Source organism: Ictalurus furcatus, chromosome 26, assembly GCF_023375685.1.
Source record: "Ictalurus furcatus strain D&B chromosome 26, Billie_1.0, whole genome shotgun sequence".
Taxonomy (NCBI): Eukaryota; Metazoa; Chordata; class Actinopteri; order Siluriformes; family Ictaluridae; genus Ictalurus; species Ictalurus furcatus.
In genome coordinates this window covers 12,065,458-12,083,815 of record NC_071280.1, presented here as the reverse complement: position 1 = coordinate 12,083,815, position 18,358 = coordinate 12,065,458, and the positions used below count along the sequence as shown (strand labels likewise).

The 18,358-nt window shown below is 40.7% G+C and overlaps 2 protein-coding genes across 4 annotated transcripts; one reads left to right on the top strand and one right to left on the bottom strand.

Annotated features, from left to right (window-relative positions):
• Positions 1–21: 21 nt before the first annotated feature.
• setd4 (SET domain containing 4) lies at positions 22–8,990 on the bottom strand. 2 transcript variants are annotated; one of them, XM_053616145.1, is made up of 11 exons: positions 8,749–8,990; positions 6,928–7,023; positions 6,807–6,844; positions 6,377–6,430; positions 6,190–6,278; positions 5,505–5,934; positions 3,432–3,606; positions 3,262–3,343; positions 3,007–3,087; positions 2,774–2,897; positions 22–1,262 (listed from the first exon to the last, which is right to left on the bottom strand). In XM_053616145.1, the coding sequence occupies exons 1-11, from the start codon at positions 8,813–8,815 to the stop codon at positions 1,119–1,121; spliced, it is 1,380 nt and encodes a 459-aa protein (XP_053472120.1). In that variant the 5' UTR covers positions 8,816–8,990; the 3' UTR covers positions 22–1,118. The 2 variants fall into 2 exon arrangements, with proteins under 2 accessions (XP_053472120.1, XP_053472121.1); XM_053616146.1 differs by lacking the exon at positions 6,377–6,430 and having other exon boundaries at positions 8,749–8,986.
• A 58-nt stretch (positions 8,991–9,048) lies between these two features.
• cbr1 (carbonyl reductase 1) lies at positions 9,049–13,249 on the top strand. 2 transcript variants are annotated; one of them, XM_053616151.1, is made up of 4 exons: positions 9,049–9,133; positions 9,266–9,581; positions 10,144–10,251; positions 11,231–13,249. In XM_053616151.1, exons 2-4 carry the CDS (start codon positions 9,296–9,298, stop codon positions 11,665–11,667), a joined length of 831 nt encoding a protein of 276 aa, XP_053472126.1. In that variant the 5' UTR covers positions 9,049–9,133; positions 9,266–9,295; the 3' UTR covers positions 11,668–13,249. The 2 variants fall into 2 exon arrangements, with proteins under 2 accessions (XP_053472126.1, XP_053472127.1); XM_053616152.1 differs by having other exon boundaries at positions 9,055–9,133; positions 9,291–9,581.
• Positions 13,250–18,358: the final 5,109 nt, after the last annotated feature.

Here is an 18,358-nt window from a genome sequence, read left to right as displayed (position 1 = left end):
CGGTGTTGGTTAGAAATGCACTCTGAACCTGCTAAAAGGGAAAATAGAGAATAAACTTTTTTTGTATGGCACATTGTAAAATTGTACACTGAATAGATCGACATACTAAAAGAGTTTGTCCTGCTTTCTGTAATAATATTAACCAACATCCATGATGCTATAGGCCTGCTGTTACTCATGTGTACATTTTATTTGTAGCACCAATGGCTTTGTTAGAGAAGACTCTGGGTAGAAGGTACTCTACATCAATCTAGGACTAGTTTTATCCAAAACATGCCCTAGTTTAGTGTTAAAATCTGGGGCTTGTGTATATATATATATGTCATCTGTCCTAAGTAATGTGTACTTTGATTGGATAATGTGTGCTTACTCTAACTACTTTAGGTATTTTGGGGGAAAATGGATGATAGAGTAAATAATCCACCTTGTTCATATTCATTACATCTGTGACTGTATTTCACGTGCAGCTTCTCATCGCTGTTGATGACGGGTTACGGAAGTAACAGTGCCATAGGCTGAAAATATGAGCCCTAACGCACATGCAATCTAGAGGGCAATTCACTCACACTAATAGGCTGCATGAATCTACTCTCTGGGCTAGAATAAAATCAGCCCCAGTGTATGTCATTTTCTTACAACCACCACTGGTGGTGCTGTAGTGCTTGGCTACACAAAAGTACAAAACAATCCACTTTAAGACATTTGGTAACAGCAAATAATCTGATGTGGATGCTAAAAATGAAACCTTACATTGATGTTAACTTTAATCTTCGAAAGACACAGGAATGGTTTAACCCTGCTAGCCTATTGATACCCGCCAGCTCTTCATGTCCATTCCAGAAGTTTCCAAACTGACATGCTCCTGTTTAGACCAAGTCTGTTGAACATTTGTAAGATGAGGAACGAAGAAAACCCAGCAGCACAAAAAAATTTGCTTATTTTTAAGACCGACACACCAAACTCCAAAGCTCCCATAGTGAGTAGCTATTCTTCATACCAAGAAATGTCACGGTTCCCTTTGCTCTGACTTGGCTCAGTTCTCCAGGTCTTGGCAGGAACACACGTAGTGACAATATCCTCCGGATCCTTTAATGTTCCATGTTCTGAGTCCTGTTTGGTCACCATGGTGATGACTGAGGCAGAAGGTTTCGGAGAACTTGTTTGGAGCGTTCTAAAATCGCTTGTTCCTCTCGTCTCAGACCCTCGACCAAGCAGAGCTGCTCCAGCCGAGCCCCGTCAGCACCATCTTTGAGCTGAGCTATCTGAAGATACAAGCAAGCTAAAGATCACAAAACTATCAATCCAAGTATTCTGTATGAACGACATTTCCAGTAGCACTTTAATTTGTTCACTTTTTAGTGTTCATTTTATAATTGTAATAACTGAGAAATTGGGCAAATGCAAAAAAATTAATAAATAATTCGACCCAAGTGACAAAAACAGACAATATTAATACACTAAAATCCTCTGGAAAGTCGAATCCCATGCGGCAGTAAAGCAAAAGTATTTCTGTTTTGAACTGTAAACTATTTGAACTGGTACAGAGGTCAATTTTCAGGTCACGCCAAAACGACATGATTTGTTTATGTGGGTTGAGAAACAAAATGGAACCGGTGTTTCTTTCAACACCATAAACACATCACCAACATAAAACAAACAGGACAGATTGTTTGGGTGGAATCTGGACTTTACAGTCATAACATTTATTTCTCAGATCCGGTGTTTTGTAAGGCATACATGCAACAAATCAAAAAACTATCACTCATTTTCTGTACACACTTGAGGTGTCATGTTTCTTATGTTGTGTGTTTCACGTCATTTACTGTGTTGAATGAAGAGTTTTGCCTGCACTGGCTTTATGAAAACCTTACAGCAGAAGGAAGCTTTGTTTTACTGTGTGCAGCGTTGTGGTAATAAATTATACGTTTTCAATGATTTAGTACATTTATCACTGACTAAAACATTAAGAGTATGACTAGACCATGGGAAGGTAGACCTGACTAACCAGAACCCTGCAAAAGCTTGGAAATTGATTCTGGTTTCGAAATTTGATCATCTCTATTATTATAGCAATATGTGACATGAGAATTTGTAATAAAATGTGACGGCATCTTCCATGGTAAGTTCTGCTTATCTGATCCTGCCTGTAGTTTTCTTTAGTGAACTGCTAAAGTAAAATGCTTTTCAAATGTTCTCACTTCTTTACTGAATGGATTACAGTAATTAATGCATTCGTTATGAATGAATCAATTGTGGACACTCGTACACCGGTATCTACATCGAGATTTGTATATACTCTCGTTTTAACTTGTGATTTCTTGGAAAACTGTCAAACGATTAGCGATGAAATCCTAGTGATGAGGCATATTCAAAATTTGCATCCAAATAAATGTTTTTTTATAATTCTTACGACCCACAAAAATTCTGCCAGTTCTCAACTGATAAGGTGTAGGTGACTCATATCTTGCCAAAATACATATCTTCCCACAAATATGCCAGTAGGTGGATTGACTACTCTAAATTGTCCCTAGGTGTGAACGTGTGTGTGCAATTCAATTGACTGGCATCAAAAACCTGGGCATATTCCCGCTTTGTACTCAGTGTAACCATGGAACCATGACTAGGACAAGGCGGTTACTGGAGATGAATGAATGGACAAATCAGTTATCACCTCCCATCCTGATTTACTGTTTCAAAAGGAAGCATATCCATATACAGAATCAAATCATCATCCTTGAGGCCCTTCATGGTCATTTTAATGATGAATACTCACCCTCGCAAGTGCATTGCTATTGTCATCACAGAGATGCTGGCATAGCATTTGGGCCTTGAGGATGCACCAGTCCTCTCTGTCCTGGCTCACTGGTGCCCCCAGGAGGATACTTTTCCAACAGGAGCTGCAGAAGATGTGTATACTAGTATTTGTGGGGTTTTTTGCTTTCAATGGCCAAATTAATTATGAAGCTGGCAGTACAATGTAAGCAGACTATCTTTAACGTGTCTTACTATTGTTCTGGCTTCATGGACAGTAGCCTAAGTGCCGTCATCAGCCTCCAGGATGGCCCGTCCACACCAAATGTCAGGTTTCTTCACCAGAGAGAAAGATCAGACGTACATCGCATAAGCTTGACTTTCATAGTGGAACAAGTCATGAGTCCTGGAACTTTTCAACCAGCTTACTTAAAAGAACTTTTAGCATTCATTATCTGTCTCATTCTTGGGAGATTTAATATTCAGTGTTGAAAAGAAAATAAATCAAACCTTAGAAAATCATTGTCCTTCAGGAAGAGAAGTTTCTGCTCTAGCTGTCTGTCTGCTTCCTTAAGACACATCTTCAGAGTTCCTATAGAAAGCAATGAAAAGATGAAAAATGTCAATTATGCAACCACCCCACATTCTGTGCACTTTGCTAAAAGTCATGGCATCCTCACCCAAGTCAACGTACACCACGCTGTGTTGATTACCAGAAGCAACAAAACCGTACTCCAAAACGAGCCGCTGGTTGTCATGGGGACCGTAGCAGATGAAGGCTTGCTGGAATTTCTTACAGCCGTGAACACTTCTGATCTCATAGCAACGGGACAGCTCGTTGAACCCTGCATGAACCTGACAAGAAGAAAATACATAGCAGTACTTTTGTACAGCTCATACAATTCGTCCAAAACATTCTCTTTTTCAAGGAATTGCTGATGTTCTTTCCATGGCACATTGAAAAATAAAAAGCAGCCCAATGCAGAGCTTGAGTTCTAGCTCAGAGACACTGGAATAAATACAGTAACCATAGCAAAAGTGATTGCATCATCATAATGGCACACAACAACATGAAGTAAATGCTCTTCGACTAAGAGCATTTGGTTAAGCAGCTTTTGAGGTTGTAGTGAAATTATAGATGAATAGGCCTGTTAAATTTCATTTCAATTCACCCCACACAATTTGATGACAAAATGATGATGAAATGAAAATAACACAATAAAACCTTATCAATACACTAAACATTTTGTAAAGTCGGCACCATATCATTATTTGCTCCTTCATGCTTCATTTGTACTGGTACAATTATTATTTTATTTTTTTTAGAAATTAATCTTAAACACTAGTGCAGCTTAAGAAACGCATAAAACACTTTGGGACATGCTGTAACAGGAAGTAATCAACAACAGGGTGGTGTGGTGCAGCCCACTTCGACAGGGACTGATTATTTTGATTGATTATTTTCTATTAACAATACATCCTAATGTTTTGTATTTTGTACTAATGACCGACGCTTAGTAGTACCTACTAAGCGTGGCTCAAGGTCCCTTTCAAGACCATTCAAACTAAATGTTCCTCAGTGGTGGAATGAACTTCCAACCTCAATCCGGACCGCAGAATCTCTCACCATCTTCAAAAAACAGCTAAAGACCCACCTCTTCCGTGAACACCTAACCAACCCATAATAAATAAATAAATAAATAAAAATAAAATAAAATAAAATAAAAATATTCACTCTGGCACTTACACCTCTACTCTGCGCACTTTGCTTCTTCTGGAACTCAATTAAAGATCTTGTATAGTAGCACTACTTGTATTGTTCTCTGCTTGATATATCACTTTGCTTGTATTTCCTCATTTGTAAGTTGCTTTGGATAAAAGCGTCTGCTAAATGAATAAATGTAAATGTAATGTTGTATTCCTTTTATATCACGGATATTTGCCAATGATTACAATTTGCCATTGGTAGCAAATTAGCCAATGATTACAAAGTCTTGCCCTGAAGACTTTCCCACAGTGGAAAACCTCAAGAAACAGCTTCATCACTGACTGTTAAAGTGCTCACACTGGAGACTCCTTCCATAAATGCTAAATAAAAGTCTTCTCACAGAAAATGTCACTTATATTAACAGCTATATTGTGTTTAATAGCAACACATTTTTAACTGTGTTTATTATCATGTGCAGCATCCGCCATACAAGTCCCTGTAAATGAGCTGTTACTATAGAAATGATAATGTATTAGAACTGGCAGCTGGAACTACTGTCAGAGCTGCTGTTATAGAAAATCAATAAACACCTATTAATCAATAATGTAGCACAATGTGGCTTTTGATGGCACAAACACAGCATCATTCTTTTTGGATTTTGTTTTATGCACTACACAAGCCACTCGACCCAACCAGGAAACCCCACCCCCAGAACCATTATTACATGTTGGTACCAGTAACCGGAGCCATTGGTACTGGACCAGTGATAACTGGAAAAACCACAGTTTGACGTTCTGGTTCTCTATACACAGGCCCTTTTTGTACTACTGGAATAGAGTGAATACTGAAACACTGAAAAATTGAGAGAAATATTTCAGTCACCACTGTCACAGGTAAAGTTACAGCCCCGAAACAGAGTTCTGGAAAGTCCCAGCACTTTAAAGTTGAAGGTTTTTTTTTTTCTTCTCTAACACCACTGCTTCAAGCCATCACTTCTGAGTTTAAATTCTCTTCCAAACAAAGCAAGACAGAGCATTTGTTTTACCTGTACCTCAGGACAATGGTTCAGTAAGTCCAGATAAGGTGCCAGTGCAAAGACATCCTTCTCCCGTGAGAGGAAATCGCTCTGGGCCTGCTCCATATACACCGTACGAGTATTGACACTGCACCATGCCCACCGGACTGCATCCTGAGTAAACACTACCTCTACAGGCTGAGTAAAAATGGGCTGAAGGGACAAGAAGAATGGCAGCGAAGAGGAATAAAGCTCCTCGAACTGTTCTTTTTGTGTCACAGCCTTTTTCCGAACATCTAGAGGCAAGAGGTCCATGATGTCATTTGAGAAGTAAACTGGGCATGTATAGGATTTCGGGAGGACTTTAATGTAAGGGCTCCATTCTGCTGAATCTCCGTAATATCTCTCAGCAATAAGGAAAGAACAAAGTGCGATGAGAGGAGATACTGGTGGCTTCCACCTGTAGAGACACAGGACAGGCAGAAAAAAATCTAATCAAGACCATTTTTATTGTCATTCCATGCCAATATTAAATGTCATGCTTCCTTCACTGTAGTGCAAATAAAAAAAAGACATGTTTATAGAGAGTCTCTGTACAGTGTGTAATACACCAGTATCATCATTATTTAATCTATACAATCGCAATTTTGTCCGGTTCAGTACTTCTCCTTGACTGGAATTAAAAGACCAAACAGTTAAAGTGAGACATTAGGACCTCTTTATGTATACGCCCATGTAACTCTTCAGAACTGAGCTTGTAGTCAGCAAACACCTCTCGGGTAAGGAAATCACCAACTCGTTGGCCTGTAATCAGAGATATAACAGCACAGAAAAGGAAATTAAATCAAATTTGCACATTTTACATCCATCCATCCATCTATTTGCCATGCCGCGTATCCTACACAGGGTTGCAGGGGTCCTGGAGCCTGTCCCAGGGGTATTCCCTTCCCGTTTCTCTGGAATATAAATGACAGGCTGTATTTTTTTGTCTTATCAACTTCAAGAGATAGAAAAAAAGAGAGGCTGGTGAGGAATTCCTGTTTACAGATGTTATGATGCAAGTGATAACAGGAACTAACTTGTTTCATGGACATTCCACGGTGTTAAATGTAACCAAACAGCAAAAAGTATTTGCCCCTCCTGATTTACTCTATTTCTGCATATTAGTCCCACTAAGTGATTTCAAATCCTGATACAAAATGTAAGACAACATGAGGAAACACAAAACATTTTTTTTTTTTTTAAATGATCATTTAGAATTTTGACAAAAACTATACATTCAGTACTTAAGTCTGTGTGTGTATGTGTTATAGAATTCAGGTTGTAAACTACCTTAATGGGTTGTGTAGCCATCAGCCCTCTTCCTGTATCTGGACCAAACATGGACAGCGTCAGATTACAATTAACATCAGAACACTTCTGCTAACAACGATAAGGTTAGTTTATCTGTTACCTGTAAAGCTGGCTGGAATTAAACACTTAGAGCTGAATCCTTTTTGTTTAAGCCATCTTCTCAAGTCCACGAAAGGTGCTTCATGAGACAGCGTCACTAAAAGAGGCACAAAAATCAAAATGCACAAATCAGTCAGTATGAGTCACTGCGAGCCGCCAGATGGTGCCGGGAGGCACATAGAAATTCTAGAACATTTTTATAATTTTTTTTTTTACCTGTATGTAAGCTGGGATTGTGAACCTTTACACTATGATTTACATAAAAATGAGAAACATTAATAAATGAAATCAATTATACACAGCACACTAAGACACACACCAACCAGAGACATCTGTTGATATACTAGTGTGCAGTACTGTCAGCCACACGCTGATAATACCAAGACTATTTAAAATGGATATAGTTCTTAGATGGAGGACATACTGTAGTCTATTATCTGAGAAAGTTAACACAGAAGATCCTAGTTTGAAAAAAAAAACTAAACTGCGAAAATTTGACACCTCTAGGGGCCCACAAAGGGCTGTACCCTACATGAGGGGGACAACAAAGGGATGTACCCTACACAAGGGAGTCACAAAGGGATGTACCCTACACAAGGGGGCCACAAAGGGATGCACCCTACACAAAGGGGTCACAAAGGGGTGCACCCTACACAAGGGGGTCACAAAGGGATTCACCCTACACAAGGGGGTCACAAAGGGATTCACCCTACACAAGGGGGTCACAAAGGGGTGCACCCTACACAAGGGTGTGACAAAGGGATGCACCCTACACAAGGGGGTCACAAAGGGATACACCCTACACGAAGGGGGTCACAAAGGGATGCACCCTACATGAAGGGGGTCACAAAGGGATGCACCCTACACGAAGGGGGTGTCACAAAGGGATGCACCCTACACAAGGGGGCCACAAAGGGGTGCACCCTACACAAGGGGGTCACAAAGGGATGCACCCTACACAAGGGGGTCACAAAGGGATTCACCCTACACAAGGGGGTCACAAAGGGATGCACCCTACACAAGGGGGTCACAAAGGGATGCACCCTACACGAAGGGGGTGTCACAAAGGGATGCACCCTACACAAGGGGGCCACAAAGGGGTGCACCCTACACAAGGGGGTCACAAAGGGGTGCACCCTACACAAGGGGGTCACAAAGGGATTCACCCTACACAAGGGGGTCACAAAGGGATGCACCCTACACAAGGGAGTCACAAAGGGATGCACCCTACACGAAGGGGGTCACAAAGGGATGCACCCTACACGAAGGGGGTCACAAAGGGATGCACCCTACACGAAGGGGGTGTCACAAAGGGATGCACCCTACACAAGGGGGCCACAAAGGGATGCACCCTACACAAGGGTGTCACAAAGGGATGCACCCTACACAAGGGGGTCACAAAGGGATGCACCCTACACGAAGGGGGTCACAAAGGGATGCACCCTACACAAGGGGGGCCTCAAGCTGAAAAAGTTTGAGAACAACTGACCTAAGTGATAACACAGAGACATTCCATATCAAATATCTGGGATAAAACCGTACCGTACCTGAAAAAGGATCAAAAGTACAATGTTATTTAATCAGTAAAATTTTTTTTAGAGTTTGCATATTTGCTGTGGTATAAAAAGAATAAAACACATGTTTGTGACGTGTTGTTATTGGAAAATAAAGAGGTAATAACAGCCCTCCACATCACATCACATCACCCAGTCATGGATTATTTTCCCTTAACAGCACACCAAGTTATGTACTAATGCTCACTACAAATCTGTTGTAATCCAGAACTGAAAATCTAAACAAGAAAAGAAAAGAAAACAGTTACCATTTATCGTCTCTACTCGTTTCTTCCTTCTCTTCTTCCTTTCTCTTCTTCCACTTCTGTTCTTCATCGTGTGTGTAGCCTGGTGTTCGGGTTATCTCACTGCTTTCATTTTACGTTCCCTAGCTAACACTGTGTCTTTCTTAAACTTCATTAAACTTCCTAAAGTGACTTAACGAAAGTGAAATATTAACGCTCTTCACTACACCACTCTCCTCGACCACATGTGTGTCGGAGCTGGTGACGTCACTGCGTCCTTTACGTGAACGCGGACTTCCGGGTCGTTCATAGGTCCGGTAGGAAATGAACAAAGCATGCGAGGCTTGTTTTTCCGGTTCTGCACGGTGAATCAGTTGTTTCAAGTGTCTCTCAGCTTTGCGTTAAGACGGTACTTTTCTGAATCTAATTCATTCTCACGCGTGCATCTTTTATTACCGGTCGAGTATTAACGTACTAATTAGACTGCTGCGTTGAGTTAAAACGCTCGAGCCAGAGGTACAGTAACTGTGTATCTGTTCAGCCCTCGGGCCGTTTCTTGATTGCAGGCAAGATGTCGGTGCGGAAAGTTGCGCTCGTGACAGGCTCGAACAAAGGCATCGGGCTGGCGGTGGTGCGCGCGCTGTGCAAACAGTATGACGGAGACGTGTACCTGACGGCGCGCGACGTAGAGCGCGGGACGGCGGCCGTGGACGGGCTGAAAGCGGAAGGACTGGCGCCGCTTTTCCGCCAGCTGGACATCACGGACCCGACGAGCGTGCGCGCGGCGCGTGACTTCTTCAAAGCGGAGTACGGCGGTGTGGACGTGCTCATCAACAACGCGGGGGTCGCCTTCAAAAGTAAATAAAGAAATGTGCGGAAGTGCACTGAAATGAGCACGCGGACTGGTTTGCGTTCCATCACAGTGGAAAAGGTTACACCAGGGATTCCCTGCTGAAAAAAACAATAAAACTAACATTTGTAATGGGTTTACTGGTTATAATGGGAATTGTTTTGGTTTTAATGGAGACTGTAATGGTCCCTGTGGGTCTCTACTGATAATTTGTTGTCTTTACTGGTGGCATGTTATGTCTACTGGTAATGGTAATGGTTTTAATGGTTAACAGCTGATGGATTGTAATGGTATTGTAGTGGAAACCATTAGAATTTCTGGGATGATTTCTGTTTGTCTTTGGTTGTTTTTCAGCACAGGTGCAAGTCTCCTGTTTTGCTTTATTGAATTAGCTTAAATTTTAAACAGTGACGACTGTGATTTTTATGTGATACTATTTTGTGCACACTCAAGCCACATTTAAATTAAGAGTGTACATGCTATTTTAATCACTATCCAAACTTGCTTAAATGTTATTGCGTCTCACTCTGGAATTCACAAGACTCCCTTTCTTATCTTGCATGTAACAGTGGCTGATAAAACACCGTTTGGTATCCAGGCTGAAGTGACGCTCAAGACTAATTTCTTCGCCACTAGAGATATGTGCAACGAGTTCCTTCCTATCATCAAGCCTGGAGGTGAGTCAGATCCTCCACCTTGTTTCGAGTAGTTGTATCGTATCACTTCTGATTGAAAATGTATGATCAAGATGCAATGCTGAAATCTCTCGAAGATCTAGAGCACCAGTTCCCAACTAGCTCCTGGAAAACCACCTGCCCTGTACATTTTAGTGTTTTTCCTCCTCTAACTCACCCACTTCAACTCTTGAAGGACTGTTAATTAGCTGATTAGTTGAATGAGGTGAATTGAGAGCAGGGAAATGGGTATTCAAGCGGAATACCATTGGGAATTCCATGGCAGTTATTTCATAATGTATTTATTGGGGAATATCCATAATCCATTGGATTAGTCAACTCCTTGTAAAATATCATTCACATTTGCAATTTAGAAAGAAAGAAATGTCACATATACATTGGAGCACAATGAAACTCTTTTCCCTGGGGTTAGAGCGCAGGGTCAGCCATGATACGACGCCCCTGGAGCAGAGAGGGTTAAGGGCCTTGCTCAAGGGCCCAACAGTGGCAACTTGGCAGTGCTGGGGCTTGAACCCCCGACCTTCCGATTAGTAACCCAGAGCCTCAAGAAATCTATATTGTGTAAATATGCACATTGGAAAAGCACTAAACCATTCACATGCACACTTCTCCTCTGATTTAGTGCCATTGCAACCAAAGACAGTCAACATCAATGTTTGCCAGTTTGAGAAATATTTAATTAAAATGGCAGCGTGTGACCGCTGCTACGTGGCACGTATTCAAGTCACCAATAGGAGGAGGACATAGGATGATGCAAAATTCACTTGACCGCTACAAATACGCTAGTGGCGATGGCGAAGCATAAATGGAATGGAAATCTCACAGTACAAATCCGAATTCAAATGATTTCAGATGTTTCAGATTCAAATGTTTCTTTAAAAAAAATGCCAATACGCTCTTAGACATGAACAGAGGTAACGCATCTCTCTCACTCAATCTCTCTGTCACTTTCCCCTCATAGGAAGGGTGGTGAACGTTTCCAGCGTGATGAGTTCCATCGCTCTGAGCCGCTGCAGCCCGGAGCTCCAGGCTCGCTTCCGCAGCAATGACATCACAGAGGAAGAGCTGGTGGGGCTGATGGAGCGCTTCGTGAAGGATGCTAAGGAAAATGCACACACTCAAAGAGGCTGGCCTGAGACCGCGTATGGCATGTCCAAGACCGGCCTGACTACCCTGACCAGGATCCAAGCCCGGAGACTCACGCAGGAGAGGGCTGGGGACGAGATCCTGTGCAATGCCTGCTGTCCAGGCTGGGTCAGGACCGACATGGCTGGGCCAAAGGCTACAAAGTCTCCAGACGAGGGCGCCATCACTCCAGTCTATCTAGCTCTTCTACCACCTGGGTCCAAGGAACCCCATGGGCAGTTTGTGTCAGAAAAGCAGGTGCAGGCCTGGTGAGCATATGTGTTTGCTTGACAATAAGCTAGTTTGGTTTTTCTGTGCATTAATGAGACGATCATTCAAACACTCCTTGGCATGTGTGCTGAATAAAATAAAACAATACAATTTGTGTCAGTCTGAATAGTTCACACAACCAGATAAGAGGATTGATTTATTTGATTTATTGATTCAAGATCTTTATCATTTTATTTGTGACTTATTCAGTTTATAATTAATATGTTTATAATTACACCATTTATCATATTCATCACCATCACCAATGTTAATGATTTATATTCATGGCTTGTGGACTATAAACTAAAATAAATATTTTCACATTCATGTTCCTTTCATTCTACAAACGTTATCATCAAAAATATTTTTAATGTTTTAAAACACTACTATGCATGGCTTCTGACCATAAACTAAATAAAAGACTTTTCTATACAATGGACTCTAGAATTATTGGCACCCTTCATGAAATCAAGCAAGAATAGATACCATATCCAATGAGTGAAACTTTAAAGACAGTGTATGAAAAAGAAATGGTTTTCTTATAGAATATGTGGTGGAAATTCACCTGTAAAATGAGAAACCACTACCAACACTTGAATGTGCTCAAGAAAATATTTTATTCAATCAGCAGTTGTGCATGAGGCCAGGTAGACACTCATATCTTGTGGAAATACACTTATAAGAATTTGAAGAGACCAAACTCAGGCAAAACACGTATTCCTTTATGAGTAAGCTGCTTAAGAGCTGATAAACAAGTCAGAAGCACTTCTGTTGAAGCTTGAAAGTCTGTAAGCATGACTCAGCATGATAATCACACGTCTCTGCCACCTTTGTATCTCCAACAGGATACTATACGGTGAAAAACAAGAATTTGACTCTAGACAGCAACATTACTGATAGAGGATAAGAGTAATACCAAAATGACTTTTTAAGATAGGAGTGATCATCTTTTCTGAGATAACAATTTCATTCACGTTCTTGCATTCCTCATGTCTCATAGCGAGACCCTTTCCTCCCTTCCTGCTGCCATAACATGGATTGGTTTCCATGTTACAGGGAAACATGGGGAGGATTACTTTCTTTAGCTTCATGATTCATCAGTCTACTTCCCAAAGACAATAGATTCTGCTTTTAGACATCATGTACTTATAACAATATATACGATATATAAAGTTACTACAGGGCTGCATTATATCAGGGTTAAGTAAACTGGTGGGAGAAAATGAATAGCTTAGAATGTGATTAGTGAGTATGGAAGAGTAAGTGTGTTACGCAACCATGTTCACATCAATAATAGTGACTCACATTGAAGCATTCAAGCCCATGGTTTCTGTTATGATTAGGGTTGACAGAAAGTATCTATATCCTCCCTTTGGCACTTGTTTGGCACACATCTGTGTTATACATCTTATATATATAATATATATATTATATATGTTATACACGTCTGGGTCTTAAAAATATAGTTCAGTTAACACCTCGATACCATGTAATGTTTTGTATAATATATTTTTACTTAATGATAATGTTTTTGATGTCCGATATGACATGACTACACACGTGATGTTTGGGGTCATATTGACCCCAGTAATAAATGTTACTGAGAGCAAAGTGTTTTCACATACTTTGAATCTGTTTGGTACCTAAGGTGCAATTTCTCAATACAAATCTTTCTCTTACAGTCACACAAACATACATGCTCTCTCTCTCTCTCTCTCTCACACACACACACACACACACAGAAAGTGAGTTGAACATAACATGAACTAACAGCGTTTAGTGTGGGAGGTCTTATTTGGCTGAGATGTAGGCGAAACCCAGCAGATGTAAACACTGTTGCGAATATAGAATATATTGATAAAGTATATTCAATATATATAACTAACTTTTGGATATGTTAATAAAGTATAACCAATATATATAACTAACATTTAGAAACAATACTTAGAAGCATAATCTAATAATCAATATGAGTTAACAAATATAATCAATACATATAGTCAATATTCAGAAGCATAACCTAAAGCCATAAAACACTTTCTAATCAAGTTATATTCTAAGTGTGTACTGAGCTTGAAGAATCCTGTATTTTCTCTGCACAGCAATAAATGAGCAATTAGACATTCACAGAAACTGTATTTCCACTCAAGACCCCTTTGAAGCTTGCAGACCAGTGTTGAGCTAAAGATAAGGCTTCCAGAAAAAAAGAGTTTCGGGCTGGGGCGAAAGCCAGAAAATTATTAAGGAATAAAGCTAAATTTGGGGACAGAGTAAAAACCTTGTCCTGACAGAACCTTTCGAAAAAATTTAACTGACGACGCATGCACCACAAATATAAGATATCATGTAGAAATTAATAATTAATTATGGTGACAGAGATTGGTTTGCTTTTAACCTTTAAAATAAAAAGAAAAGAAAAGGTTAAAACCCCACCTAGAGATGAGTTTACTGTTTCAGAAAAGTATAAAAGGGCATGTGTGTGTGTGTGTGTGTGTGTGTGTGTGTGTGTGTGTGTGTGCGAAAAAAGGTTAAAACCCCACCTAGAGATGAGTTTACTGTTTCAGAAAAGTATAAAAGGGCATGTGTGTGTGTGTGTGTGTGTGTGTGTGTGTGCGCGCGCATGTAATTCAGACTTTCTGCAGACTGCCTCCCTTTGTTTGTTTTAAATAAAGTTTCATTTCTTTTGACATCCATAACCCCTGTCTCTGGAAGTTGTTTGACTTTGACTGGAGGGATTTTCCCACAACACGAACAGACAGTCCTGCAAATCTAAACACAACTGTGATTTTGTAACTACTGATATAAATTGCCCTGTCCTTGTTTTACACTGTTGAGAATCATCACAACACAGTAACAGGTTCCCATTTTGCAGCATTTCTTGTTCATAGTATTAACAATGTAACTAGAATTAGCAAGAACGTTTTATATCTTGTTGGAGACAAAATGTCCCCACAAGGATAGGAGTATCTGACAATTTTGTGGGGACATTTAGCTGGTCCCAATAAAGGAAACTGCTGGGTCTTTTTGGGTTTTTGTTTACACTAAAGAGCATTTATTTATACTAAACAGCCAAAATCTTTCCTTTGGGTTACTGAGGTTAAATATAGGGTTAGATTTAGGTGTAGGTATATGTGTGTGTGTGTGTGTGTGTGTGTGTGTGTTTTATTTTCTCCCCCAACAACACTGCTCATTACTTAAAGTGATTAATGTCCTCTACATGGTATGCTTTTCAGTTATACCACTGCTTCTGTTCTGATGGCTGCTGAGAAGTGTCGAGTTACTTACTCTGTCCTCCTGTTTAGTCCGTGTCAAAAATATCACAAAGACATTTTCTTGATACATGATATGTTCTGCTAACATAGCTCCAACAAGACAGAGGTGCCTTATTCTAAGAAAACTGCACATTAAAATTTTTTGGTCCACATGAACAAAAAAGTAACCATGTAACAAGAGAATATCAAACATCTATTACAGGTGTCGTGGAATCTTCTTTGGTAAACATAAAAAGTCTCGGGGTTTTTGATGGCAAAAAAAGATTAGACTTTATTACTGAAATAACAAGAGCAGAGTCGGTTTGCAAAGCGACTGCCTTGGCACAGTCATACAGTATCTCACAAAAGTGAGTATACCCCTAACATTTTTGCAAATATTTGATTATATCTTTTCATGTATCAACACTGAAGAAATGACACTTTGCTACAATGTAAAGTAGTGAGTGTACAGCTTGTGTAACAGTGTAAATTTGCTGTCCCCTCAAAATACCTCAACACACAGCCATTAATGTCTAAACCACTGGCAACAAAAGTGAATACACCCCTAAATGAAAATGTCCAAATTGGGCCCAATTAGCCATTTTCCCTCCAAGGTGTCATGTGACTTATTAGTGTTACTAGGTCTCAGGTGTGAATGGCTAGCAGGTGTGTTAAATTTGGTGTCATCGCTCTCACACTCCCTCATACTGGTCACTGGAAGTTCAACATGGCACCTCATGGCAAAGAACTCTCTGAGGATCTGATAAAAAAGAATTGTTGCTCTACATAAAGATGGCCTAGGCTATAAGAAGATTGCCAAGACCCTGACACTGAGCTGCAGCATGGTGGCCAAGAACATACAGCAGTTTAACAGGACAGGTTCCACTCAGAACAGGCCTCGCCATGGTCGACCAAAGAAGTTGAGTGCATGTGCTCAGTGTCATATCCAGAGGTTGTCTTTGGGAAATATACGTATGAGTGCTGCCAGCATTGCTGCAGAGGTTGAAGGGGTAGGGGTCAGCCTGTCAGTGCTCAGACCATACGCCGTACACTGCATCAAATTGGTCTGCATGGCTGTCTTCCCAGAAGGAAGCCTCTTCTAAAGATGATACACAAGAAAGCCGGCAAACAGTTTGCTGAAGACAAGCAGACTAAGGACATGGATTACTGGAACCATGTCCTGTGGTCTGATGAGACCAAGATAAACTTATTTGGTTCAGATGGTGTCAAGCGTGTGTGGTGGCAACCAGGTGAGGAGTACAAAGACAAATGTGTCTTGCCTACAGTCAAGCATGGTGGTGGGAGTGTCATGGTCTGGGGCTGCATGAGTGCTGCCGGCACTGGGGAGCTACAGTTCATTGAGGGAACCATGAATGCCAACATGTACTGTGACATACTGAAGCAGAGCATGATCCCAGCATGTATTCCAGCATGATAACGACCCCAAACACACCTCCAAGACGACCACTGCCTTGCTAAAGAAGCTGAGGGTGAAGGTGATGGACTGGCCAAGCATGTCTCCAGACCTAAACCCTATTGAGCATCTGTGGGGCATCCTCAAACGGAAGGTGGAGGAGCACAAGGTCTCTAACATCCACCAGCTCCGTGATGTCGTCATGGAGGAGTGGAAGAGGACTCCAGTGGCAACCTGTGAAGCTCTGGTGAACTCCATGCCCAAGAGAGTTAAGGCAGTGCTGGAAAATAATGGTGGCCACACAAAATATTGACACTTGGGGCCCAGTTTAGACATTTTCACTTAGGGGTGTACTCACTTTTGTTGCCAGCGGTTTAGACATTAATGGCTGTGTGTTGAGTTATTTTGAGGAGACAGCAAATTTACACTGTTACACAAGCTGTACACACACTACTATACATTGTAGTAAAGTGCCATTTCTTCAGTGTTGATACATGAAAAGATATAATCAAATATTTACAAAAATGTGAGGGGTGTACTCACTTTTGTGAGATACTGTAGCTCATTTATATATACCATCTTAAAACAATGACCTTATTGAGAGGGATTCTTTCATGTTTTTTTTCTAATCACACCTGCTACAATTATTTCATTATTTTCTTGCCCTATCTATAACTGTGGCATGAGCCCAGTCAGCTTATTATTATTATTTTTTAGACAGTATCTTTATACTGATTAGCATTACACTTCTAATCATAAGTCTTAACAAGACACTCTTAGAAGTTACAGACACCAAGCTGGTGAGAACATTGCACAGTCCAAGGCTAACAGGTGCAAGCTACAGAAGACGAGTACATGCTGAGAAATAGCAGATAACAAGTGCTGGGAAGAAAAAGATACAATTAAGAGTGAGAACTGTGTGCTCAGTGATTTCCCACAAGCTAGAGTCACATCACCTTGTCCTGGTTTCTTTGATTAATATAAAGTTGCAATCAAAATTATTCAACCCCCATTGCAAATCAGGTTTATTATCAAAATTGACAGAATTTCTTCTGTTTGCAATGAACAAATCAAACAAAAGCAACTGAAATAGTTCAACACAATGAATGCTTCAAGTAGTTTTCCAAAATTCATATAAAAATGCAGCTTATAATGATTTCTCCAGTTTCAAAATTATTCAACCCCTTCATGGCAAGCATCTTTAGTACTTAGTAGAGCACCATTTTGCTGTTATGACCTGCTGCAAACGAGATGCATAGCTTCTAGCAGCGTTCCTGAGGAATCTTAGCCCATTCCTCATGAGCATTGGCCTCCAGTTCAGTAATATTCTTGGGTTTGCGTGAGATTTTCCATGGTGTTCAAGTCAGATGACTGGGATGGCCCTGTAGAATCTTCCAGGACTTCTGCTGCAACCAAGCCTTGGTGGAATTAGAGATATGCTTGGGATCATTGTCCTGTTGGAAGGTCCAATGACGCCAAGCTTCAGCTTCCTCACAGACGGCATGATGTTTTCTACTAGGATTTCCTGATACTTCAATGAATCCATCTTGCCTTCCACACACTGCAGGTTTCCAGTGCCAGTGGAATGCAAAGCAGCCCCAGAGCACCACCGAGCCACCACCATGCTTGACTGTGGACAGAGTGTTCTTTCTTCATTCTTCTTCCTCCAGATATACCGCTGATCCATCTTGTCGAAAAGTTCCAGATTTGTTTCAGCGCTCCACAGAACAGAATCCCAAAACTTCTCTGGCCTATTTATATGATTTTGAGTCAACTTTTCTTGTGCTTTTGGGTCAGTAGTGGTGTACGTCTTTTAGTTCTGGCATGGAAACCTTCAGTGTTTAGTACGAGCCTCCCAGTCTCTGTTTTATTCTTAGTTGTTGCAGTACCTGTTCTACTGTTTTCTGAACAAACACAGAACCACTGTCAGAGCTTATCTGTTGGTATAACAAATCTAGGAATGACCTCTCTAGTTAAGAATTTGATATCTGTTCCTGTGACCTGGTCTGTTGGTGGTATTGCTTCTGCC

Excerpts from the sequence above, each read along its gene's own strand:
- setd4 (XM_053616145.1), bottom strand. The coding sequence starts at position 8,815 with ATGAAGAACAGAAGTGGAAGAAGAGAAAGGAAGAAGAGAAGGAAGAAA. Across the intron at positions 3,088-3,261 it reads AAGGACAATGATTTTCTAAG|AAACCTGACATTTGGTGTGG; the intron begins GTTTGATTTATT and ends TCTCTGGTGAAG. Across the intron at positions 1,263-2,773 it reads ATAGCAATGCACTTGCGAGG|ATAGCTCAGCTCAAAGATGG; the intron begins GTGAGTATTCAT and ends TTGTATCTTCAG.
- cbr1 (XM_053616151.1), top strand. The coding sequence starts at position 9,296 with ATGTCGGTGCGGAAAGTTGCGCTCGTGACAGGCTCGAACAAAGGCATC. Across the intron at positions 9,582-10,143 it reads CGCGGGGGTCGCCTTCAAAA|TGGCTGATAAAACACCGTTT; the intron begins GTAAATAAAGAA and ends TGCATGTAACAG. Across the intron at positions 10,252-11,230 it reads TCCTATCATCAAGCCTGGAG|GAAGGGTGGTGAACGTTTCC; the intron begins GTGAGTCAGATC and ends TTCCCCTCATAG.